Here is a 27979-nt window from a genome sequence, read left to right on the forward strand (position 1 = left end):
CACTTTCTGACTAAGTGTCAGAGGTTAATTTTATGGGCCCTGTTTTAAGGCCTGTGAACAGCCCTCACTACTCTGAGAATCGGGTGTAGGTGGAGGTTCATCTTTAAAGCCTGAAGACATTAAGTCTTTTGCAGCAGGTGGTGGCCCATAGTCTTGGGGACCATGAGTTGGAGGTGGTAATGGGGCACCAGGAATGAAGTACTCTCTTGGGCCAAATGAGCCTAAAGGTCTAAATGGTGCAGGTCCTGGAAAAAAATCACGAGGGTCAAAAAGCAAATCCCGTTGTCCAGGTGGAACACCTGGTGCATATTCTCTGAAGCCTATTGGTGGACGCGTATCAGGACCTGGAAAATAAAAAGGAAGTTATGTAAATACTCAGAAATTTCTGAACTTGGGTGATTTCAAGTATGTTAATATAGTCTTTAATTTCTCCCAAGCCTAGAACATCAACTGGTGAACATCCTGACTTGCCAGATGAGGCAAACTGAAATGGAACAAATTTAGGTTATAGCCTGGCCAACCAGCCATGAAGCAACATATTAAGGATTTAAACATGGCTCTACCTAGCTCCAGGTTTATCTTTTTTCTTTCCCTACTATATAATTGCAGAATTATTTCTATCTCACAAGAGCTCCATTTATATTTGGAAGTACTATATTACCATGACAAGATGATAGATTATGAAATAAGAACTTTACTACATCAAAGAAATTTTGATAAAAGGAAATCCCACTATTTATTACTGTATCCATTAAAAATTCATGAAGTATTTCAGCATGGACTTTACACATGCCATCAGAATCAAGGTGCATGCCCTCCTGGAAAAGGCCTTCCACAGCCACCTAATTAAATCAGCAACATTTATTAGGTCACTGTTAAATCTTCCTCTTTAACACTTCCCTCTGACTTTTCTCAAGGTAAGGAGGGTTTGACTTTTCCTTTTCTATATTCTATAACCTACTGCTTATGCCTCCATTATGGGTGATTACAAACTTTATGTTATAGGATTTTCATATCTGTGACAAAATTTTAAGTTATGACATGTGTCTCATCCACCTTTCCATCTATTGCAGTGCATATCAACATATTTTCAACAAACATCTGCAGAAGTAATATTTCTGGCTTTTCTCTATATAGCCCCTTATCCTTGTCTATGAGATAGCTATTGCCTATCTCAGTATAAGATTATATAGTGTCCCATATGTCCCAGAAAACTGGAGGAAAAGTTAAAATGTACTCAGCTGTATCCTTTCATTGTTAAGACCTGAGATAGCAACCAACTGTTTTAGCAAGCAATAGAAATGAAAGATGAATGTGATTTATAAGTCAATCACTACTGTTCAGATCATCATACCAAATGGTGGAGGAATTGGCCGAGGCCCAAAAGGCCCACCGAGCTGAAATGGCGGTCCATACCAAAAGGGAGGTGGTGGAGGCCGTCCCATCGGGGGTCCCATAGGGGGGCCCATGAAGGGTACCCCTGAGAAAGGAGGGGGCCCTTTCATAGCCATATTAACCTGCAATTTAAGATTTGAAAGCAGTTAAAAGTTTTAAAATTCCTATGTATTAAGACAAAGTACCAACACCGATAAAAGCTAAAACCCAAAACAGGCACCTGTCCAGAGAACACCATCAGTGCAACAAAACTCTACCCACCCCTCCTGTGTATTCCCACTGACAGCTTACAGAAGTTAGAAGGATTCCACAAGAGGGAGCAGTTTGTTACTGATTATATCTGCACAGGAAAGGGAAAGGCAAGAGGACTGGCAGAGGTTATTAACAGAGGTGATTTCTGACCAGTATGTCATGCTGTATTCACTACAACCTATTTCAAAGGGAGTCCCCCCCCATCACTTCCCTTTCATCACAATAGCTCATTACTTCCATATTAAGAACAGAATAAAATGAAAAATCCATTCTCTACCCATGTAATAATAGCTACTATTCAGAGTATCTTCAGTAAGTCTTTCATATATTATTCAACCTCTGAGATCTTTAAGTAGACTGTCTTGTTTTAAATAAGAGGGAACAAAAGCAAATGGATTATCATAATTTGTTGAAGGCCACACTGCATATTAAAGGATCTCAATCCTAGGTTTGCCTCCAAGCCATGCTTTTCCCGCCTCTACTCCTCTCTAAAACCGGGTCTTTGCTCTCTTTTAAATCTTATCTAAGCTGCCCTTAGATTGCTCCAGAGATGTATATTCCTGGAATATGTATACACTGGAACTTGAGAAGTATTTTCCAACACAATGCTATATACACAAATTAGGAAGACAAGGCTTTAATATTTACTTTCATTTACTGTACAACATTTGAGATATTGATTTATCATTTCCTATGAGTAGTGGGTTTGAAACTAAACAATTAAAAATTTATTTTATTATAGAGCTGCAGAAGACCTACCAGATATAATAGCAACACAGTTACAAGAGAATGCACTTATGTGAACAAATGAGACCATTGCTTGGGACTGGCTCAAGAGGTCATTTCAGATTATCATTGTTGCACTGAAACAGTATTTCACTTTCAGAAAATCTGATACCAATCTAATTCAAATCACTCAAAATAGGGTTTGCACAAATGGAGGAATTCTTAAATAGCATTCTTCCAAACAAAAATAAAAATGATGAATTATACAATTGATAATGAATTTACTTTGTCTTAGAACATTCAACACAAAACACCATATAAAGTTAGAGTGATAACTTTTCACATTCTGTAGTTCATTATAGTTGTACACACTTAAGCCACATTTCCAAGTTAAGGAAAAAAGTAAGCTCAATATTGCATGCAGTTTAAAGCAAACAAGATCAGTGTCATGCTCTCCTTCCCAGAAATGCACAATTCAGTTCTCAACCTCTAAGTACTTACTCCAACTGGATGCTCAGTCAAAGAAGTAATCGTAGAAACTGAGCGCGTCTCAGGTTCTTGGGGAACAGTTTGCTTTTTAAAAAACAAATGGGATAGTACAAATAGAACACAAAGAAGGATAAAACAAAGAGCAAGTACTGTAGGAAAGCAACATGTTCCTGCACGACCACGTGATTCACAGTAACTACAGAACTTACCTTGCCTTCATCCGTCACCTTAGCTGGAGAAGAACTTCTGGAGCTGCTGTTCATGTGAGCTGGACCACATCCTGGGTCTGTTAGAGATCAAAGAATGGATTCAGACTTATTCTAACATGAAAAGAATAAAAATCCTGCATCCACAATTACAGATTCTTTGAAATTTCTTGGTCTCTTTACCAGAGGCAACGGGATTCCCAGATGCCTCAGAAGACCATTGAGTACGAGGTAAAGGTCCATCCATTGACCCTTGGGAAAGAAATATCAGAGCCCTTGTATGTATTTTTCAGAAGAAATAAATCACTGGTGGACAGGTCAGGGTTCAACAATAACTAGAAAGCAACATTAAAAATGGGTTGGCCAGGGGTTGGGGTCGTAGCTCAGTTGTAGAGTGTTTGCCTAGCATGTGTGAGGCACTGGGTTTGATTCTCAGCACCACACCATCTACAATTAAAAATATTTTTAAAAAAATGGGTTGCCCAATACGTAAATCACAATTTATGAAGAGATTTAAGTAAAATAAAGAACTGCCTTGGGTTGATAGAACAGCAAATTAACACGTACTGGTCCTAAACTTTAAGCTACAGACTTGAAGTATGTGTAGGTTGCCTTTTCTTTAGTCTGTATAACCTGACTTCCAATCTTACCAAGACTACAGTCCTATTTAGAATTGGAAATAAGACTCAGTATTTCATATTGGAAATATGTATGCTACATAAAGTTTAAGGCTACTTTTATAATATTTGGGAAAGGAACACCATAGAGATTTAATTTAAAGATAAAGGTTTACACTTCACAGTGTAAAATTTAAAAGAAAAAAACAATACAGGGACCTCCAGGAAAAAAATAAATGTTTCTATTCTAGAACAGATTTTACAGAAAACATTCACAAAGATAAAGTAAGAAATTATCTTCTATATATTATACAGGCCCAAATTCTATGTTTTCATTAGAATATTCAAAAGGGAAAAAAACCCAAAACCTTGAAGCAGTTTACTATAAAGCAACATGTGAATGCTCACCAAATCCATTTCTAGGCATATCTCTTTGATTAAGAGTAGCAGAAGGAGGTCTCCCACCTGGCTCTGCTGTCAGTGGAGGGGAACATTCTCCACCACTCACGGGGGATGGACCAAAAGAGCCATTATGGCTCAGTGGACCTAAAGACAACAATGCCGTGTTACTACTTTAAGGCAGCCTTCTCCCTGACACCAACCCCCACACCTCGCGCTTTAGCAAATCATTCAGATTATTTCATAACCATTACACACAGAAATATAAAGTAATTTACATACATTCTGCACCAAGAAATAAAATAGCTCCTTTTACAAAGTGCCCCCTACCTCTCCGAGGAGGATTTTGTAAATTTGGTCTCCCCAGCACTGGTTTTACAATGACAGGTTCATCTTGCCGCATTGCCATCTTTTGGGTCATTTCCAGTAGTCTTGAATATTGAGAAAGAATGGGCTGAATTATGAAACAGCAATCATAGATAATATCTAGCATAACCTTAAAACACTATAAAACATACAGTAAGATACCAAAAATCACATACTTCTGTCTCAAATTAGCAGCTTCCCTTTTCTCTTCAGCTATAGCTCTTTCTGCAGAACGAGCTTTGAGCTATTAAAGAGAAAATATTCAAATTCAGTTGCGGTAGGCTATGCAAAAAATAAAGAAAAGGGAAAAAAAAAATCTTACCCAATTATCATGAGCTTTCTTCTCATGCATAGCAATCTGAAAAAGACAACACATTAAAAATATGTTTTTAGGGATTCATTATAATAGCCTATAATTGTCTGTATTAGATATCAAAGAATTCTGCAACTACAGGACAGTATTAATTACTACCTGGTTTTTAAATGAGCGCTCGGTTTTCTGTAATTCTTCTTCCATCTCTTCAATTCTCCGCCTAAGTATTACAACAATTGAATAAAATTTGAAACATTCTGACCATTTTCCCTTTATTCCATCAGCTATACTTTTAAAGACTTTTATCATACATAAGAAAAACATTTCTATAGTTATATGAATCCAGTGTGATCAAAACTAATACTACAGGCCAGGTGCAATGCCACATGCCAGTAATCCCAATGATTGGGAAGCTGAGGCAGGAGGATCACAAGTTCGAGGTCAGTCTCAGCAATTAAGTGGGAACCTATGCAACTGAGACCCTGTCTCAATGTAAAAAAAAAGGTCTAAGGATGTAGCTTAGTAGTAAAGCACCAAAAATAAATAAATAAAATGAAAACCTAATACTAATAACTTCTTTATCATTTAATTGCTAGAGATTCTGAATTGATAAATTATAATTTCCTTAACTGTTCATCAGTGTGTTCTCAAGTAATTCTGCTAGAAATATCTTCCTCCTTAAAACTTTTTTTCTTTTTTTCAAATTATATCCACAGAAGATTTCCAAGGTCTATCAAATGCCACACTTTTGTGGGTCTTGATATAACACACAGCAAACTGATTTCTTAAAGAATTACTACAACATACAAAACCCCCAGAACTGTTTGCGTTGACCAAGTTCCCTATGGTCTTGCCCATTGGGTACAAGTAAATTTTTGTTAACATTTTTCATTTGTTAAGTTGAAATTCATTTTTTCTCCTGTGTGAATTGAATGTGTTCATATCCTCTCGTTATTTATACTTCCATGCTATTTTCTTCTATCTACATAATGTAAAAAAAATGATTAAAAAAAAAGCTAACACTAATTCATTAGACATTGACACCCTCCTTTAGAAACTGAACTCACTTGTAATTTTCAACTTCCTGTACAGCGGAAAACACCTTTTCATCTGCAGCTGACAGCTGCTGCTCTTTTTCTAGTCTCTCACATTCTTCTTGACTCAGTTTCCTAAAATAAAGCCAGTTATCAAATCAAAAGTTTCTCTTTGTGAATATCACTTCCCACAATTCTATAAAATGCTTAGGCACATAAAATAGGAATTCAACCCTGCAATTTCATAAATCAAACTCTGGCAAATCACTTACATTTTCTAACTTCTCCTCTTAATTCTCTACTTACCAGTAAATAAAATAAATGTGAAAACAACATGTGCCCCAAGGGCAAGTCTCCTGTGTATAAGATAATAAAAACTCACTTTACTTCAATGTGGAAGATCAGGACTGATCAACCTAACACAATTAAACATATTAGGATAAAGCAGGGGATAATTCTTTTCTCGTTTCTGCCATGGGTAGGACACTAAGTATATCTTTGTCATGGAGGAACTCTTTTCTCAATCCAAGACTGGTACCATAATAAGGATATATTCAGTCAAAGAAAAAATCTTCTAGAATATGTCTTTTAGCTATGCAATTAACCACAGAACATTTTTCACACTTTAGATATCTATTTCAAAAGAATTGTAAATTAAGCAAAAAGACAAATCTGAGTTTTGATAATGTCTATCAACCAGAAAAAGAAGCCAAACTGACCCACTATCAGAGTATTATCTACTGACAAGTTTTTAACTCTGATCATGAAACTCAAGATGTTCATCTACTGACACAAAGGTAGCCACATTTAATGATTTAAAAAATACTATTTTCTGCTATCCTTGTACTACTTTAGCCATAGTTCCAATTCAAAAGATAATTAACTTGAAACTTAATTTTCCATAAATCAGAAGAATTACAGTAAAAAAGGATTACTGATACCAAATAGAAAAAGGGGATTATATATTCTTATATAGCTTCTCATTTAATTCTTCAGCAAGTATTTTATGAGTGGCTATAATATACTAGTTACCTTGTAAGATGCTAAAGAATAAAAGAGCTCACTGTTTCAGGTATAAATGATGCCTAAATGAATATAATAATTTTCCCCAGTGGCTTAAGAAGGAATATGGAGAAAACTGAATCTTGAAGGACAGAGAGAATTTTGTTTCCAATTATCAAAGAGTTAGTCTGAGAGCACTAAGAACAATCAAAACATCTTTATAAGAATATAAAATTGTGTTTGAAGGGATCCAAGCTAAAAAGTCAGTGAAGATATATGTATGTGGCCAAGATCCATTAGAAAAAGGAATCTCAGAATTACAAGTAAGGCTGGCACTTTAAGGTACTTTTCTCCTATTAAAGATAACACAAAGATATGAGTCTGAACCAAGCCTTCATTAAATTCCTGGGCTTAGAGGAAAAAAGAGGCTACCAATAAAGGGACCCTTAATAAAAGCCCTAGTCTCTGAGTGTAGATTAGAAAGTACTGCACACTTAAGTGATGAACAGGCAAAAAATCCAAAAGGAACAATACTGAAACATTGAAAAGACAAGTCATTTTTGAATTATCTTAATTGCTGACTAAGTTTAAAGTGACAATCTTACTCAAGTAACCTCAACACTTTTCTATAAGAAGATAACTTCGTTTTAGTCCTCAAATTTCATCTATAATTATCACAACAATGTTGGCCAATCAAAACTGACCAGGCACTCCATAAGACAAAATTCTGTGAGAAAAAAATCACACAGAAAAGGAAACCAGCTAATGGGGTAATCCGCACATGTTTTAAAATCACTGTGCTTTATATGGTCAAAAAAGTAAAGTCAAGATTATGAATTTCAGGGCTGGGAATATAGTTTAGTTGGTAGAGTGCTGCCTTGCATGCACAAGGCTCTGGGTTCAAACCCCAGCACCACAAAAGAGGAAAAAAAAAAGATGATGAATTTTGTCAAAGGATTAGAAACTATAAAACCAAGAAATAGTTGGGTGTGGTGACCTACCTACAGTCGAAGATACTCAGGAGGCAGAGGCAGAATTATGAGATTAAAGATAGCTTGGAAAGCAGTAAGACCCTAGTCCCTTATGAGAAAGAGCAAGGAGTCTGGGGCGGTAGCTCAATAGTAGAGCACATGGCTCAAGGTCCTGGGTTTGAGCTATAGTACCGAAATAGGACTGGGGTTGTGGCTCAGTGGTGAAGCACGGGCCCCACATGTGTGGGGCACTGGGATCAGTCCTCAACACCACATAAAATAAATAAAATATTTGTTGGGCTGGGGATGTGGCTCAAGCGGTAGCGTGCTCGCCTGGCATGCGTGCGGCCCGGGTTCAATCCTCAGCACCCCATGCAAACAAAGATGTTGTGTCTGCCAAAAACTAAAAAACAAATATTAAAATTCTCTTTCTCTCTCTCTTAAAAAATCCTATAAAAAATAAAATATTGTGTCCATCTACAACTAAAATAATATTTTAAACCCTGAATTTTTTAAAATCCTAAACTCAATGAATGATTTTAGCAGCAGATTTGGGAAGTAAAATAAATCCTAGCGCTTTTAAGACAGGTCAGAAGAAAATATCCAGAAGAAGTAAATCCAGAATGTAGGAGGCAGGGGAAATCAAATTCTAATATGCATTATTATAATCAGAAGAGAGAATGAGGTAAAATCAACATTTAGAAAAAGACTCGAAAATTCAAGAAGTGTTTAATGGTCCTAAGCAACATAACTGCAAGAGGAAAAGTGGGTGGGGTGGGGAAAACTACATCTAGGCACTTCCCAATACAACTGTTAAAAAAACAGAGAAAGGACTATAGAAACTAGGGGAGGGATAAGACCAAACAACAATGATAATGGACTCCTTAAAGAAAAAATTTAAAACAGATGGTAATTAATTGGATATTTTTAAATTGCTAAAAGTAACAGTCAAAATTCAGTAGCCAAAAGAAAGATCCTTTAAAAATGGAAACTGGTTTTAACTCTAATCATGAAGTTCATGTCAATCTAATACAGATTATAAAGGTAGCAATATTTAGTGGATAAAATACTATTCTCTGTTTATCCTTGTACTGCCTTTGATACACTAATCAAATCTATCATTAAAGGACAATGTTCAAATAGAATGAAAATAATTTCAAATAAGAAACCAACAGTGTAGAATGAAGAACTATAGAAACTTTAAATATGTGTATAAATTGAATGAATGTCTTGTGGAGTTCACAGTATATGAAGTACTAACATATAATGCCACAACAGTTATCTGATTCAGGAGCTACTTAAAGCCCATAAAAAAATAATAAACCTATTAATCTGTGTCAGGTTTTTATTAAATCCAGAATATATACCATGGCCTTTAAATTATGAGAAGATGAATAAAATTATAATTATATAATTATAATTCCATTATAATTTATGATTACATCAAGCTTATACAGGGGATGAGGAAAATAATTAAACATATTTAAACTATTAAAAAGATACAAGGAAGAAAAAAAGAACAGGTCATCAAATAGAAAGCAAATTCTTCATAAACCACAGGCACATATTGACATGGACAGACTTATATTTTAGAAAGTCCACTCAAGCGGCTATAGAGAAAACTACTAAGAATTTGAAATAAGTTATATACAAATATAAAAAATGGAGAATGAAGACAGATGATCTAGGTTAGAAACAGAAAAGATGACAGAGGCATGAACTAACATAGTACCTGGGGATGAGTAAAAAGAGTACAAACCACAGATGATGACTGAATGAATTTTGGAGGAGTTGAGAAAAATAGTGCTACAATTTAATTGCATTACAAAGAAAATTAATTGCCATTTAGGTCATTCAGATTATTAGTAGGGACAGAGAAAACAAGTGTTCTTTTTAAAAAAAGTGATAAAATGAGAAATGTTTCTTTGAAACAGGCCAGGAATTTAGAACTGGCCTGAACAAAAATTTGAGATTCTAAAAAGGTCAATTGGAGATCACAGAATTTTAGAAAAGTTAATGGAAAGGTTTCAATATTTAATGCATTAATTAGGCAACAGAAGTCGTCTGTAAGAAGTTCTGTCTTTGCTTTACAAGATATATATATACCGAAGAGTAAAATCAGGTGCAAACAAATAATATCTGACACAACCTATTTTTAGAGAATTCAAGTTTTTTTGTGGATTAAAAACTTCAAATGAACTTTCAAAAAATAACTAGCTTCACACTGAGAAGATTAATATATAAATATATACTCCAAACAAGTACTTCTGTAATCATAACTCCTAAGGTCCTTGCCACAGTTCCATTTTGTGTGAACATCTGAGATATTCAAGTCCAAAACTTGTACCATCAATAAGTAAATATTATTCCTTTTTGAAGTTTTTATTCTACTAAAACATGTCATTCCAAATCACTCAGTATTTTTAAAGGTCCAGAGTTAGAGATACAAGTTCAAAACATTAGAATTACATAACTGATCACAATGAAAGGTAATTAAAATAAATAGGGGGATCATAGAAAGGGTCTAGAACTTTGAGAGGTATTTCCACATCAGTGACTGTTAATACCATTTTACCACTTCCTGCCTTCATATGAATTTGACAATTGATTATGATGTCTTCACAGCCTTAGTTTACGGTTCCAACTACCTCAGGACCCTTAAGACTGACGATGGAAAGAAAAATGCAACTTATAGGAAACAAAACACAAAGGAAAAAAGACAAATCTCTACTTATTACAACTAGAAGAAATTGTAAATAATCTTAAGAAAAGATAAAATTATCTATTAGTTCACACAGTGATAACAATAACAAACAATGAAAATCTTACTTTTGTAGTGCCATCTCATTTTTCTGGTAGCGTTCATTTAAAATCTCCACTTTCTGCCTTAGAGTTTTGCATTCCTCTTCCAGTCCAACTTTAGAAGACTGTAGTGAATTGCAGTCACCTTCTAATTTCTTTATTTGGTCTGTAAAGGATAAAACAGCTTTATCTCTATATGTGTACAAGGACTTAAGAACTTGTTTGTGGGAGTAGTGCCAAGAAAAGTAAGAAGCATGAAAGCCAGAAGTCATTCTTTATCTTTCCAATAAAATTTTAAGTCTTTCCAACATGGCAATTTCTTTTCAAGAAGAACCCACCTTCTAGATTACATTTTGTGGACATCGAGGCTCTTAGCTTAAGTTGTAAAAGTTTTAGATCCTCTTCAACTACTGATATTGTAGTTTGTGTCTAAAAATTGCAGAAAAGAGAGGTATTCTTAAAAGTGAGGCACAGGAAGAATTCACAGGCACTATGGGACTCTTACAAAGAACTATACCCGAGAGACATCCATCATCTGCTTAATTTGATCTTTGATCTTCTTATTCTGATCACCTAAAAAACAAAAGACTTTAGCTTTTTCTTTCCTTACTTTTAACTCTATATTCTCCTAACTTCCCCAAACTAAATAATGATTGTGTTCAAACACCAGAAGAAAAAAAAATCAATTAAATAACCAAACTGATTAGACTAATGACTTTTAAGAGAATTGCAAGCTTAGATTTAAAAAAAAAAAAAAAGAGAGAGAGAGGTGAATTTCAGGCTGGGGTTGTGGCTCAGTGGTAGAGTGCTCACCTAGCATGTGTGAGGCACTGAGTTTGATCCTCAGCATAAAAATAAATAAAAGTACTGTGTCTGTCTTAAAAACAAAACAAAAAAAGGTGAATTTCTAGTTTGCACAACTAAAATGTTATCTATGCTATTCTTGTAAGATAAAAGCTTTTCTTCTCTCTCAGATCTATCTTCACCTGGGCAAGTAAGTGTCTTATTTAGAAAGATTCAATCCTCTATTTTCTCCCTGAATCTACTACCAGGTGTGGTTTGAAATACTTGCTATGTAAGCAATATCCAACTTGGGAGAAAACATCTGGAAATATTTTCCTCATCAGTAAACACTGTTACACTCCCTCTCTCTAGCTTTCTGATAGTCTCTAGCCTCTGTTCTCACAGCCTTAGTTTATGGTTCCAACTACCTCCGGACTCTTAAGACTGACTGTGGACCTTAAAACCACAGAGCCATAGAGATGATGAGTATCAAAATCAACTATCATCTGCATAAGTTAAGAAATAAATTTCTCTTACTGTACAATGTTCAATACTCTAAGTATTGTATAGGATGTGACTATTGTAGCTGCAGTGTACTTACTAGTTTTCAATGGGATAGAAAAAGTCAGTGTTCTTCACATGCCTATTGCTACATTATACCCCAGCAACCCACCTCTGCCAATGCAACAGACATATCTATAGATCCAGTGATATGTGTCTACAACCCTGAAGCTTAAGAAGAAAATCAGCCAGCTGAAAAGTGGCATCTGTATAAATACTTAATTAAAGACAGGAAAGCAAAAAAAGGATTCAACCTCCCTGAGATTGATCTTACCTGCTACCTCTCCGTTGGTTAATTCATCTGACTCATCTACTCTATTTTGATCCTCAGATTTAGATTCACATTGTAACCGATTCAACTGTATGATATAATTAGTCAAAGCCTAGAAAAGAAGCAAAAGGTTGGAAGACTCTCGATTTTAATTCAGAAGATTTCAGGAGAATTCATGAGATGAAACATGTATTTGGAGTATAAACTTACATTAATAGTATCATCTTTGTGATTAAGATCTACAAGTAAATCTTTCTGGGTCTTCTCAAATGATTTGATGTGTTCACTGAGCTCAGCGTGTGATGTACACCAGTCTTTGACTTCCTGCTGCAACTGAAAAGTCAAAACACATGAATTCCTGTGGGTTAAGGAGGGGTCTCTGCACTGGATACATCAGGACTACAAGACTTAGACAAAGAAATAGAGAACCATACTCCTCAGTGGCCTGCCTCAATCGAGGGGGTTGAGACCTTGGTTAAGGAAGAGGGCCGAGTGGCCCCAACTCTCACAGCTGCAGTAAGAACATCAGAGCTCTCAGGAAGTTGACCCTGTTTATTGCATTCCCCAGAAAATTGCTGCCAATTCAAATAATTTACCTCCAGCAGGAATGGCTGGACACATATGACTGTCTCCTAAATTTAGACTCCTTATCATGTAATCTTCTCTTGGCCGGTGAATCAGTAACTACTCAAAAGAGGATCATAAAATACTTAATTTTCTGGTTTAAAAAGTTTCTTTGAGGCTATGCAAGTTAATAACTGATTGACATTTGATAAGAAAAGCAATAATCCAAAAATCCAAAACAGATGGAGAACATATATATGCACTCAATTTAGGGAGCATGTTTAAACTTTGCATATCTAGAAAAGGTCCTAAATGAATATTTCTTACCTCAGAAACAGATCCAAGAAAGATACAAGATAATGATATTCACTTCTCTAGTTTACATTATGTATGACATCAAATTTTCTTTACCTGCTCTTTCGTCTTTGTAAGCATGGTATTTTCTTTCTGAAGCTGACAGCATTCCAACTTCACCTTCTCTTCACGAAGCTTAGCTTCATTGAGGACAATTTGAAGCTAATGCAAAACACTACAGTTAGTGAATTAATTCCAAAGAAAAAACAGAGTTATACTTTCCCAAACCAGACATCATATAGTTCTCATTTTTTGCACATTTTAGCACACTTCAAATTTTTGGTCCGCAACAAAACTAAGATGTAGTATTAATATCCCGTTAGCAAGAGTTGGCAGCTTTACCTCTGAAAGTTCAGAAGTATTCACTGAAATGACATCTTCAAGCTTCTCTATAGATTTCTTATTTTCCATTATCTGCCAGGTGAAAACAGAACACAAAATATGCATTAGGATTTCAGTAGAAATACTGATATGTGTGTGTGTGTGTGTGTGTGTGTGTGTGTGTGTGTACACACATATATATACTAAAAAGATAAACACAATAAAATATTTGTCAAGCCATCCCATTACATTTCAGGTAAATGCAGGGGACCCAGCTTTGGACTAAGCAAAAAATCAAGAACTGAAAGAGATGAGGGAAAATGAAGTCATAAATATTTCATGGCACCCACAACCTTACTGTTTATGAGATAACCAGAAAAAAAGGTCAAAGTATAGAAAATCATAATGCAATAATAAAATGTTTTAAAGCATAGAAAATTAATTAATTACTGTTTCAAATAAACCAGTTCAAATTAGTAATTTTTTTTCTAGTGATAGAGAAAAAAATTTCCTAAGATCATTTTTAAAATTTTCTTATTTGAAGTAAAAAATGTTAAAATTTAAGGGAGAATAGACTAATCTCACATACAGAAGAATTCCCAAAAATTTATAAAGATATTCGCTCCTTAAGGAAGTGGACATAACTCTGCAATCTTTGTTTGCAATGCCTGGGATTGAATCCTGGGCCTCATGCATGCTAGGCAAGTGCTCTACCATGAGCTGCATCCTGAGCTCGTAACTCTTCATACTTTTACTGTGGGCTGTGCATGGTAACTTCCAAAGAATATAATATGAAAAAGATTGGAAAGAATTTTTACAGTGGAGAAATCTGATAAATACTACCTCAGCTAGGTAATCAAGCTTACTTGAGGGTAGGATATTTCAGAACACACTCTCTACTATCTTTTGCAACTTTTATGTAATTACAGAAACTTATAGAAATTGAAAATAAAATATGTAAGTAAAATTTTTTTAAGTACAGAAAATTGATTAATTCATTACTCTTTCAAGTAAAAAGTAAACAAATACTGTTCAATTGGACAATAGTTTTTTAGTTGATATGCATGTTTCCAAGGGCAGAGCAAAGCAATATGAAAATTATCCAAGGTTGAGAATAAAAATATTTCCTAGGCCCATAAAAATAATTTGTTGTATCAGTACTTAAAAGTTCCACAAAATGGGCACAGAAGTGGGTTCAACTTCCTTGACTCCTAATCTTACTTTAATTAACAGCTAGACTAAGTTCAACTTAACCAATTTTACAAAATATTTCAAAAGCCAAATTACAGGAACACTTAGCAGCAAAACTCTTACCCAGTCGTGATTCTTAGCTTTCTGTTCTCTTTCAGATTCTAACATAACATGAAGAGTTTTAGTTCTCTCATCCAGAAATTCTTTAGCTTTTTCAAGAAGCTTTATTTTATCCTGGGGAAAAAGGTGTCAAGATTACTCACTCATTACATTTACTTTTGAGTTTAGAATGTAATTCCCCCCAAAGAAGGGATTTTTACCTTATATTTAGTTGCTTCATCAGAAAGAATCATATTTTGTTTCATGGTTTCTTGGACCTGTTTCTTTAATTCCTTCATCTATGTAAATAAAGCATTCAGAATTAAGATACACAAATTATAGTGCTATTATACAAGTTACTTCCAGACAAGTGACCCTTTCCAGAAGAAAGCAGTACTTAATACATATGACTGCTTAGAATTTGGATGATTTGTAGGAAATAATGAAACAAAAATTTTAAAATACAATTTTTAAATTAAAACAGGTAGAAATGATTCAAGCTAGAACCAAGGGAGAAAGAAACAAAAAAATAATTATACCTTCTCTTCATACTTTGAAAATTTGTGTATCAGTTCTTCATTTTCTTTCATGAAATTGATTATCTTTTGGGAAATTTGCTGTTCAGTGACTAAAAGGGGGAAATACACAAGATTATTACAATCACTAAATGAAATTCAATTACTCAATCTACTAAAAGCAAAGACATGTTATATGGTACTATGAGGAAATACTTCTTAGCATAAGTATTATGCTTTTAAAAAGCAATCTATGCTTATTAGCAATAAGAGTATAAAATTATTAAAATTTAAGAAAAATATAAGAACAATGATATTTTGCTGGGGGCGGTGGTGCACCCCTGTAATCCCAGTGGCTCAGGAGGCTGAGCTAGAAGGATCCCAAGTTCAAAGCCAGCCTCAGCAATAGTTGGTCTCTAAATATAGGGGGTTGGGGATGTGGCTAAGTAGAGTGCCCCAGAGTTCAATCCCAGGTACCCCTCCCATCCAAAATGATATTTCAATTTAAGCTTATTTCACAGATGGGAAATACATTAAAGTGTTGTAGCTTGATATTCCTCCCTTCTCAAAACACTTTCTTTTCAGAAAATGGAATCATTTAATTCTTTGCAAAGAAAAACAGAAATGAAAGCATACTGATTCACATTACCATTCTTTAAATTATCTACTCAATTACTTAATGCATGATTAAATCATTAGCATAGAAATACTCTTCAAATGTAATACATCTGCATTACATCAATATTCAAAGTTAATCTGCCCCAAATTAAAACATCATCTCCCTATCCACAATTTGTTCCTCCTCTTTATCTCCTATCTCAGAGTTGGAACCATCATCATCTACTCTATTATCCATGCTAGCAACCTAGGAATAGTAAAATTTTCAGGAGGTAAAAAAGTAATAGACATTAAAAGTCACTGTATCCACTTCTAACATACATAAAACACACATCAAACACCAATACAATACAAGTTTAAGAAACCTAAAAATTTACCTTGATATACTCTATCTTTTACCTAGAAGAGAGAAAAAAGATTAAATTTGATGTCAAACATCTGCTCAATAGAAACAGCATTCCTAAAACAACAGTCAGAATCATAACCAAGTGAGAATTTAATAACATTCTGGTTCAGGATAATAAATTTATAGGATTAAAAATAAGTAAAGGTTAACAAGCATTTTAAATTTAATTGGTAGTGATATTTCATAAATAGGCTCTGACATAAAAACACTAAGATATGTACCTTATTTCACAGTAAAGATGTGTGTGAATGTGTGTGTGTATGTGTACTCAAAATCATTTACTTGAGAATTCTAAATAACCAGGATAAAGTCCAGAAACAATGACTATTCAAAAGGAATCTGAGGAAACAATATTAAAGGCATAATATTTGTACTAAGATATGCCACTTTCACTCACCAGAAAACATCTTAGAACTCCAATTTAAATTTGGCTATTGGCTGAGTTTAGAAACTAAGAGGCTACATCATCTTATTTCTACAAACCACTAAATATATAGCAAGAAATCTGAAAGGGAAGACTGCTAGAAGAAAATGCACAAGCAACTAGAGAAATGACAATTAACATATTCTGGAAAGGACAAAAACAATCATTTCCTAAAGACAGCAATAAACTGCCTGATAATAAAACCTAAGCAGAAATTTTTAAAAAACATCACTAAATTTCTTTGTAACTTAGCATATACTTGTCCTTTCAAATGTTATAAATGGTGATGGGATACTCAGATGTGTCCATGGATCATCCATGGGATCTTCGTAATAGGAAATTGCATTCAGAAAACTCCAACACAGAAAGAAATGGCATTTCTTTAATGTCATAGCCTTGCTAACCTTTTACTCAAAATGACAACAGAGGAAAATGGGAAGTGTCATAAAAGCAGTCATCTAAGGAAGAGACTAAAGCTCCAAAGTCAAATGCCGAAACTGAGGAGCAACAACTAGGAACCAGATCCCACATAACCTAGTGAAAAGAGAAACAGGTCCCGGGGTTCTTGAAATGAGAAACAAGAGAGAAATATAAAGTGTTTTCATGTTTTTTCCTTCTCTTTATCCTTCTATTTCCTTTTTCCTTTTAGCTGAGAAAAAGTTCAATGAGATTGAACTGTTCCTCACAGGAATCCAGGCAAATGATTCTTCTATTTAAGAAGGGAATACTTTTTAAGAGATTTTACACTCAATTGTACAAGGAGAGGAAACTTATCTTAACAATGATATGTCTGATATAATTAAGAAATCAGAAAAAGAATACTCAGATTTGAAAAGATTTGTATTCAATGCTTTTGGCCTCTTTAACTGTTAGGCTTTTCATATGCAAAGTCCATTTACCTAAAATAATTTTCTTCCAATTATGTTAAATAACTATGAAACAGAATGACCTACAGTACAAACATAAGTATGTATAAGGGTATATATATACGCTTATACATATGTGTACACACATACACAGAGATAGACTAATTCTGCTCAGAAAAAAAAGACTTAATGAACAAAACATTTAATGGATTTTTGGACAACACATAATCTATACTTCCAAATAAAAAGGTATTTTCTGAACATATGATCAAATCATAAAATCTGGGAAAAATATATATAAAAGACTGGAAAAATTATCTCATCTCCTTTTTCTCATTTTACTGTATTTCTTTGTAGCATTTCCCCCTGTTTATATGTGTTTATATTAACATACAGTTCATCAACATTTAAATCTTAGTTTCTGCTTTTTTTTTCCACTTCACATTTAATTGTGAGCATTTTCTGTACCTCAAAGCTTTGAAATAGATAAATCTGCCTACTATTTCATTAAGCAAACATACAATAACCCCTAAATGAATTATGTTGTGCTAAGTCTTCAATCTAATACACTGTTCCACTGAAAAACATTACCAAAATCTTCAAAGCATAGTTATTTCTTTAATATAGATTACTAGACATATATGCTACATAAAAGGATATTTATCTAACCTATCCCATCTTTTATCCGACTTTTAAGACTTCTGATATGTATGAAACTACTGGTCAGGATGGCTGTAAGAATTACCAGTTCTACCAACTGCACCCACACTAAATTATTTTATAAGGTTAGTTTGACTTAAACCACTAATTTGTGTTTTAGCAACTGAAAAGGAAAAAAAAGTGGGGGGGCAGTGACTATATAAAATAATCCTTGTGCTTATGTGCTAAGGTATAAGTAAGTTAATTTACTCACAACAAGAACAGTTCTCCAAAAGAAAATGACAAAGGATACCAATCCAAAGAAAACAGTGAAAACTACAGGCTCCCATGGTAGTCCATAAAAATCAGGCCCAGGTTGATATTCATCAGGCAATGTAGTAAACAGCTGAAACAGACAAATTAGAAGAAATGGGAAACCTTAAATTTATAACAAAACAGTCACAAAGAATCATGGCAATTCTAAACCAACCTCCTCGTCAGAAATCCACCTCCTCAATATTTTCCAATAGTTTCTTCAAGAGAAAGGATACTGGCAGTCTCATATTTTTTGTTCACTTGCAGTGTTTTCAAGTATAATGAATCTAAATACTTTTTTAAAAAAATTATTTATGTATCTTTAGTTTCAGGTGGACACATTATTTTGTTTTTATATGGTGCTAAGGATCGAACCCCTAACCTTAACCCTAACCCTGACCATAACCCTAAATCTAACCCTAACCCTAACCCTAACCCTAACCCTGTGCCTCATGCATGCTAGGCAAGCGCTCTACCACTGAACCACAACCCCAGCCTGAATCTAAATACTTTAAATTGAGCATACATTTCCAGTTTGTAACAGGCCCTATATCATCACATTGTCTAACACCTGGCTAGAATCCCTCTAGATCATTCTTTTCTCTTAGATAACCTGGTTTTTATAATTTAAAAAATTCATTTAAGACAAAAACTTAAATATATGAAAGAACTAATTAATTTTATGGCAACAAATAAAAACAATGAAACAATAAAAAGATTTCAAGACCCTTTGGGTATCATTTGATAAGCTAGAAGAATACCTTACTATTCTGAAAAGTGTTTAAATGAAGAAAAGGAAACAAATATTTATCTCCTGCCTTAACTATACAAACCAAATATCTGTGTAAAGAATAATCAATCATAGCCAGGCGCCGTGGCACACACTTGTAATCCCAGTAGCTAGGGAGGCTGAGGAGGGAGGATAGCAAGTCCAAAGTCAGCCTCAGCAAAAGGGAATTGCTAAGCAACTCAGTGAAACACTGTATATAAATAAAATACAAAATAGGGCTGGGGATATGGCTCACTAGCCAAGTGCCCCTGAGTGCCCCTGAGTTTAATCACCAGTACCCCCCCAAAAAAAAGAATAATCAAATTTTTATTTGTGTAGGCATCCCAGCCTTTAAATGAAGAAAGAAAAATCCCAGCAACTCAGACCATTGCTATTTTGCAACCTATAATATATTAGCAAATCTCACCAATGTCACTGTTGACTAGTAATCAACATCAAAGGAGAGGACATGCATATGTCAATGCAATATTTCCTATTAAGTTTTCATAAGAAACAGAATTGAACCTAAACCTGACTGCCAATTTCCAAGAAATATAAAGCAACAGAGAGAGGCTGAGGTTGTTAGCTCAGCACTTGCCTAGAATGCATAAAGCCCGAGGTTCAATCCCCAGCACCACCAAAAAAAAAAAAAAAAGGCAATAGAGAAAACAGATTAAATTGTTGTACCAGGGGGATTGTCATTTATTCACCAAAACTACAATATATCCTAGAAGTCCCACAAACATATTTTTTTTAATTATTGCAAAAAGTTACAACAAAAGGAGAAATCAATAGTTAGTAACTTATATGAGACTTGTTCTCCCACTGAAAGCAACCAGAAAGTTGGAATATATATATATATTTTTTTGGTACCAGGGATTGAACTCAAGAGCACTTGATCACTGAGCCACATCCCCAGTCTCAGCCACATTTTGTATTTTATTTAGAGACATTGTCTCACTGAGTTACTTAGAACCTCACTTTTGCTAAGGCTGGCTTTGAACTCATAATCCTCTCTCAGCCTCCCGAGCCACTAGAATATTAAGGCATGTGCCACCATGCCCAGTCAAAATATATTTTTAAAGAGCTATTTTTCATATAGAAAGCCACAAGGGACATGCAACTGTCACCCCTAAGAGCAGGAGAACAAATAGGTGAGCATTCTACCTTGAGGCACCCTCTAGACCTCAGTTTGGGAAGGGGAACCCAAATGGGGCCTAACAGTCTCACTGAGGAGAAAGAGACCAGAGTTCCAGGAGATTAAGCAGTCAAAAACATGTAGAGAAAACTACCAGAAAGATGGGAGCCACAAAGAAAAAGAGTTCCAGAAATCTGCATGGAGGTGGTCTTCAGTTTGGGGCTACATTCTAAGCAGTACCTGTGAGGGCCAAGAACAACTATTAGCTAACCAATCCCACAGTTGGCACTGAGCTGGGAGAAGTCTGGATTCCAGCAAGCCAGAGAGAGTTGACATACAAAAACAGTATGGTCAACAAGCTCATGAAGAAGTATTTGATCCAGGCATGATGGCACATGTCTGTAATCCCAGCAACTCAGAAGGTTGAGGTAGGAGGATCCCAAGTTTGAGGCTGGAAACTTATCAAGAGCCTAAGCAAGTTAGTGAGACCCTATCTCAAAAAAAAAAAAAGTTCACTCAATATCATTAATTGTCAGAAAATAAACTCACAAAGACATACCCACTAGAATGGCCCAAATGCTAGTGAAGATGAAATCAAGTGGAAGTCTCCTAAATTGCTGGTGGAAGTATAAAATGATTGTGGTCATTTTTTAGCATGGCTTGACAGTATCACATAAGATAAAAACATACATTAAACGTAGGAGGCAATTGCACTCCTAGATATGAGTCCACTTATAGGGGCATATATATGAAATAGTACTGTAGGAAAAATGAATCTATAGTTTAAAAAAAAAAGTTATCAGTGGTTGCCTGGAACAGGTGGTGAAGGAACTCACTGGGAAGGATCCCAAGGAAACCACTTTTCTAGTGAAAAAACTGTTCTATATCTTAATTATGGTAGTTTTTACATGGGTATCTACATTTGTTAAAACTCAGAGTGTGATTGCTTTGGCAGCACATATACTAAAATTAGGACAATACAGAAAAAATTAGCATGGTCCCTGAGCAAGGATGACACCCACATTTGTGAAGCATTCCATAGTTTTGTGGAAACAACCCTTCAACAGATGAATGGATAAAGAAACTGTGATACATATACAAAATGAAATGTTACTTATAGCATTAAAAGAGAAAAAAATTATGGCAAAACCAAAAGCTGTATGTTCTCTCTGAAAGTGGTGCTGACCCATAATGGGGGTGAGGTGGGTGGCAAGGGGCATGGAAAGAATGGAGGAACTTTGATTGGGCAAAGGGGAGGTAGGACAGGCGAGAGGGCATAACGATAGGAAAGATGGTGGAATGAGATGAACCTCATTACCCGAGGTACATGTAGGACTACTACATGTGTTGAGTACAACTAGGAAAAGTTTTGTTCCATTTATGTACAATGGATCAAAATGCATTCTGCTATCATGTATAACAAATTAGAACAAATTAAAAAAAAAACTCACTGATATTGGCTATCAAGGAATTACTGTTAAGTTGGGTGATGGCCCGTGGGTTCATTATACTATTCTCTATGCTTTTCTTTAAAGCTTTTCTAATTAAATTTATTTTTTAATTAGTACATAGAAATAAACATTATAATTATTGAAGTAGGTAACATGACATTTTGATGCATGTATACACTATGTAACATTTAAATCAGGTTAAATATATCTACCTCCTCAAACATCATTTATGGTAAAACTTTCACAATCTTTTCTTCTAGTATTCTGAAATGTACAGTATGTTATGGTTACCTATAGTCCCCTACTATTCTCTCTGCTCTTATTTGAAAGTTTCCATGATAAAAATACTAAAAATAATTTTTAAATTAAGATATAACTTCAAATATTTAAAGGATTTCTATGTAGAAAAGAATTCAATTTTATAGAGGAAATCATGTGGAGGAAAATTTGGAGTCAATACAAGGATGAACTAGACAACAGAAGAACATATAGCCTTGTAAGAGAGTGACTCAAGCAAGGAAATACTGGTGTACAGGCCTCATAACTACTCGTCAGGGCCACAGTAAAGAAAATTACAGCAATGATGGGGCTGGGGATGTGGCTCAAGCGGTAGCGCGCTCGACTGGCATGCGTGCGGCCCGGGTTCGATCCTCAGCACCACATACAAAGATGTTGTGTCTGCCGAAAACTAAAAATAAATATTCAAAATTCTCTCTCTCTCTCTCTCTCTCTTTAAAAAAAATGGCCAATGGGAGATGGATTTGAGCATGCCTCCTGTCTCCTTATCAGTTAACCCCCAATAAAATGTTTAAAAAAAAAAAAGAAAATTACAGCAATGAGTGAGAAACTAGACTAACAGCCTTCAAAGGTTTCTTCTAACACTAAGATTCTACTAAGATTCCATTGATCAATGAATCTGATTGGTGCACATCTCCCAAACACATTAGAGCCTATTACTCTCCAGTCCTATCAGATATCATACTACTTGTTTAAGATTTTACATTGACTTGTTCATAATTTTTGCATATATTTGTTAAGTCCTTTTCTTAAGGCTTTCAAAAATCACAATCATGCCTTACACCTGTTAGACTCTTTTAGTCCTCGCACAATGTCCTGTACATACTGGGCCATCAAAATGCCTTTTTGAAGGATCCTTTCAAATCAGTCTCGTAACATTGTGCCTCTTCTTTGCCACTCATGTCAATGTCTTACCTATCACCGCAAAATCACTGACCATACCTGCACCACATTCGTGTACCCCGACCTAGACCTAGAGGAGGGCTCTGTGCATATCTAAAAAATGAATAAAGAAATCCTTCCATTATCGTGAGGCTGTAAACTTTCCAAGTGATGTTGATTCATTCTGATAATCAAATTATGACTGTGGAAGACTGGGCTTTAATCACTGGAAATATCATTATTCTAACTGCCTGGCTTGTACATACTCCTTACCCAGGTGGCTGCCACCACCATGAACAAACATGGAGCCAACTGAAAAATGATTCATTTCTCCCCATCACATCTTTTCCACCCTGGTGGTCTTTCCTCCCCAGGTATTCATTGTCTTTATACCACCTCTGACTGCCTACATGAGAATTAGGGGGTACGTGGGGGTAAAACCCTACAAAATGCCAGACACCTCACCAGACACTTTACCTTGTCAAATCATTTAATTATTATGATTGGAGTAAGCATTATCTACATTTTTCAGATGGGGAATCTGATATTCAAAATTTTAGGTATTTGCCCAAACTTCTAAATGATAACCTTGGGATTTGAAACCAGATCTACCTGGCTTCAAAATCTATACATTTTACAAGGAAAATAACAACATCATTTTTCTTACACAAGTCTTGAAATAACACAACCTACAGGAAACAACTTCAGTTGAGAAGGATTGCTGTCACAATGGCCCTAGGACCATCTTATCCTCCAATCTCTAAAAGCTTTCTCATTCCTATAATTAAACTCTAAAAGTCCAATATCAACAAATACCATGAGGGGGAGGTAAGTCCTAAAATGCTTAGATAAGCTTCTAGACAGATTAAATGTCTTGTTTGGATCATGATTTTCTTTAGAAAGGTCAGCCTTAAGTGACTCTTTCTAAGAAACAGATCTAACCTAATTCGTTTCATTCTTAAAACTTTCTAAGGATCCCCACTATTAATTGTCTAATGCTACTTTGGCTCATGACTTCCTTTAAGATTTGCTGGCCTCTCCAACAGACCATCCCCCTCCAACTTCACACTTTATACAACACCAACTATTCACATTCTCCTGGCCTACCCAAATATCCTTTTCTTCATGTTTCCATTTCTCTGAACACATTTCTTCTGACTGCCAGCTTCCCCCACCATCCTCCACCCCAGCCTGTCTAATCAACAACAAACCACATGACACACTCCTGTTTGCCCTTTGCCTGTGCTTCAAACACATCTCAACTACTTTCTGACCTTATTGATCACCATTCCAACCATAATAAATGCATTTATGGGCAATAATGTTCTACCATCAAATAAATACCTCTCTTTCTGCCATTATCTTACTGTGTTTCAAGTGAATGCTATTATCTCCCTGCCAGAATGAAAGGTTCTTAGGGGAAGAACCAAGTTTTTACAGGTGTACAAATGTCCAGCCTTGGTAGACAGCAAATCTTCCTCATATGCTAAACTAAGTAGCCATTAAGCCACACCACTATGGCTTTTGTTTTAGGAGCTATCTACTCAAAGGGTCAGGAGTCATTTTCATAAAGACATTTTAAGTTCTTCACTTCATGACCAGAAACCACTTAAAAACTAATAAATAATCAACATTCTAATTGAAGAAATTATGTCAAACTTACCATCTTAGTGAAATAAAGCAAGAATGAATATAACAAGGAAAGCATGTTGTCCAAAAGGGTGGCATCTGCTGGCTCTTCCACCTTTGTCTCCTCTAGTTGGTTTTCTGTATCAGCATCATCAACAGGAGTACCTTCTGTTATAAGTAGCTCTAAAATTGAAAGGGGAAATGGCTCTTTTATTTTATGCTATAGAATAAGAATTGTCTCTCTTCAGTTTCAATATTCATCGAGTGTTTCACTAAATATATGAGTCACAGTGCCTGGAATATGTGGCTCTCCTAAAGACAATTAACACAGAGAAGAAAACTTCAAAATCCTAATTAGAGCTGTCAGACCCTTCAATTATAAAATGAACAATCTCCAGTCTACTCTCCACTACTTCCATGGCCATACAACTGCTATCAGAACAATATTTACTAAAGGAAAATTTTTAAAACCAGAGATATATAGACAGGGTCACATTCAACAAACATGAATTTAGTGCTGGTGAAACTTTGTGTTAAAAATTTTCGGAAAGCTGAAAGAGAGGGAGGGAGTCTTGGTTTGCAGATTTACAAGTGGAATGAGCCAAGGCTTAACACAGCATCTGGCACCTGGCAGAGATACTCAGCAACTATTTATTGAGTGGACAGATGACAGCTATTTAAAAAGAACACAGTAATACCAAGAGAGACTAAAGGGAATTGGGTACAGACCTGCATTGAGGCTCTGTAAATGAGGTAGAATTCCAGTTAGATCTGAGAACTTGTAGGGGTGGAATTTCAGTATGAGTTACATAAGACTGGGGTACGTTTGATTAAACAGCTAGGAGTCCAACATGCAGTTATTAAGAAGTTGGACCAGTTGGGCTGGGGATGTGGCTCAAGTGGTAGTGCGCTCGTCTGGCCGTGCGGCCAGGGTTCGATCCTCAGCACCACATACAAAAAAAAAAAAAAAAGATGTTGTGTCCGCCGATAACTAAAAAATAAATATTAAAACTAACTAACACACTCTCTCTCTCTCTCTCTCTCTCAAAAAAAAGGAAGTTGGACCAGTTGCCTCTAAGGTCTTTCTCAACCCTGAGATTCTATTCACTACTATTTTTTTAAGCTTTTGCCTAATTTTTAATTTTTTTTTTTTTAGTTTTTGATGGACCTTTATTTTATTTATTTGTACGCAGTGCTGAGAATCAAACCCAGTGCCTCACATGTTAGACAAGCACTCTACCACTGAGCTACAACCCCAGGCCCTCCATTCACTATTAGTCTATGAATTTGACTGCTGGTGAAGTCTGCCCATTGGCTCAGCATCTCAGCACCTGAGACACATTAAATGACATTTGGGAAGATTTTACCTATAAAGGTGATTGACATCATTTTGTGGTAGAACCTAAAAGGCCAGGGAAATAATTCATGCTTAATTTTGTAAGCCAAGTTTTCCCTAATCTTGAAAGTTTTGGAGCATGAAAATAACAAATCTTAATGGTGCGTGATTCATTTTCAGAACCTTATGGAGTTAAAGACAGTTCAGAAGTCAGTAGTGTTCATATATGGATGCAATGTCTTCTGGAAAATGGGAGAACTGATATGTTATTCCTTCTCAAATTAACTGAATCCCCCCTGCTATGAGTTCTCCTACACTCTGTGTGTGCAGATGGGGCGGGGGGGGGGGTCAGGATCAGTGCTGCCAAGCCCTGCACTGGTGCAGGATAATGCTATAGCTATGCTTACAGACCAGAACCTTTAAAAACACAAAATACAGTAATTATGGCTTCATAGCACCATACTGGATGGATAAAATAAAACAATTAGTCATCATCTAATTTACTGATAAAATGAGAGTGAGCAACACAAAAGTAGAATGCTGTTGATGCCATTATTGGGGATTTTTTTTGAAAAATTGTTTCTCATCTCCCACTGGATACTGTGCACTATGATGAAGTATTCATAAGTGTCAGTCTAAAATGGATTGCAGTTCTGTACTGTTTCCTGTAAGTATATAGTATAAAGATCTGGACCATTGACTGCATTTGAAAAAGTTTAATTACCATGTCCAGGAAGCAAGTCAAAACAGGACTTGAGCTATATTACATTCCATTTAGAAGAAAAGGGAAAAAACACAGAATTTATGAGACTATGAACAGTGAGTCTCAAGCTAACTTGTACCAGGCCAGACTTTCCTGGAAGGCCTGCTAAACACAGATTGTGGGTCCCACCCCCAGAGTTTCTGGTGCTGTTGGTCTGGTTGAAAATTACAGTTTTAGAGCATAAGGCCTTTGAAGAATAATATTTTAGTTGTAAATGGTTTACACAAGCTAGTCATAGCTAAACATTTGCTTTTAGGTGAGTTACAGTCTCTGGCCTATTTTTGATTTCTAGTCATCTTTATTCTTGATTTTCTCTCACTTAAGAGATTTTTTTTTTTTTGAACTCACATGTACCTATATCACTCTCTGCTCTATTTTGTAGCTTTGGCAACAAATATCCTTGAAAGCCTTCATTATGATAATGCCTCTACTTTGTAGAGAAAAATTGGCAAGCTTTACCTGGGTCTGCTTTCTCAGTATTTGGGATCTGAGACACTTCTAAGACACCCATGTCCTCAGTCACAGGTTGACTCAAGAGGCTGGGCTCTTCAGGATGGTTCATATTTAAATGATGACTCAGGAGGCGAGGCTCTTCATGAAGATTTCTATTAAGATGATTTGTGTTCTCTTTAGGAAAATCATCTTCATGGGGTGGCTGCATCTCTACAGGGGAAAAGAATGCATTGAGCCAGCTGGATGACACTATCTACCCCCACTTAAGCCCAATGATCAGCACTCCCCCTCAGCACACAGCTCCAGATACCTCAACACTGCCTTCCATGTCCTGGCATGCGCCCATGAGAACTGGGCAAGGATACGGGAGGCTTAATTGTTTTCATCCCATTTAAAGGATGACTGAACTATACAGTCAAATTTATAAAGAAGCCTTTAATCCAAAGTATTTCATAAACAAATACATTTATGATAGAGGCTTCAATAACTTACCTTCCCTTGGCAAACCAACATACACCCACATGAATAAATGTGCAGAGGAGAATTCTGGTCCAGAACAAACATGTGAAATGTCTATTCTGCTCAGAAATAACAGGAACTCTTTCATCTACAAGTGTGCTGGTCTCACCGAGCCAGTATAGAGAAGGGAATTCCGTAAGTCTAGCTTGCTAATGTGCCTTTCAAATATGTTCAAAATAACCTAGGAGCCAAATGGTGGACCTATCTCCTTCCTGAGCTCAGGACATAGACCAATAGGATCCA

At 35.5% G+C, this 27979-nt stretch overlaps 1 protein-coding gene and 1 non-coding gene across 2 annotated transcripts; one reads left to right on the forward strand and one right to left on the reverse strand.

The window, feature by feature from the left end:
• Positions 1–6: 6 nt before the first annotated feature.
• On the reverse strand, positions 7–27425 carry LOC143389630 (transport and Golgi organization protein 1 homolog). Its single transcript, XM_077108364.1, has 25 exons — positions 27224–27425; positions 24700–24848; positions 18459–18590; positions 16227–16248; positions 15256–15344; positions 14938–15015; positions 14741–14851; positions 13448–13519; positions 13163–13267; positions 12398–12520; positions 12191–12299; positions 11090–11145; positions 10911–11001; positions 10600–10738; positions 5831–5932; positions 4923–4983; positions 4773–4808; positions 4627–4694; positions 4415–4515; positions 4094–4231; positions 3252–3320; positions 3072–3148; positions 2875–2946; positions 1355–1517; positions 7–344 (listed from the first exon to the last, which is right to left on the reverse strand). The coding sequence occupies exons 1-25, from the start codon at positions 27423–27425 to the stop codon at positions 31–33; spliced, it is 2679 nt and encodes an 892-aa protein (XP_076964479.1). The 3' UTR covers positions 7–30.
• Positions 21346–21452, forward strand: LOC143389732 (U6 spliceosomal RNA). The gene has a single exon (XR_013090162.1). It is a non-coding gene; the product is annotated as a U6 spliceosomal RNA (small nuclear RNA).
• Positions 27426–27979: the final 554 nt, after the last annotated feature.

Source organism: Callospermophilus lateralis, unplaced genomic scaffold, assembly GCF_048772815.1.
Source record: "Callospermophilus lateralis isolate mCalLat2 unplaced genomic scaffold, mCalLat2.hap1 Scaffold_63, whole genome shotgun sequence".
In the NCBI taxonomy this organism is placed as follows: Eukaryota; Metazoa; Chordata; class Mammalia; order Rodentia; family Sciuridae; genus Callospermophilus; species Callospermophilus lateralis.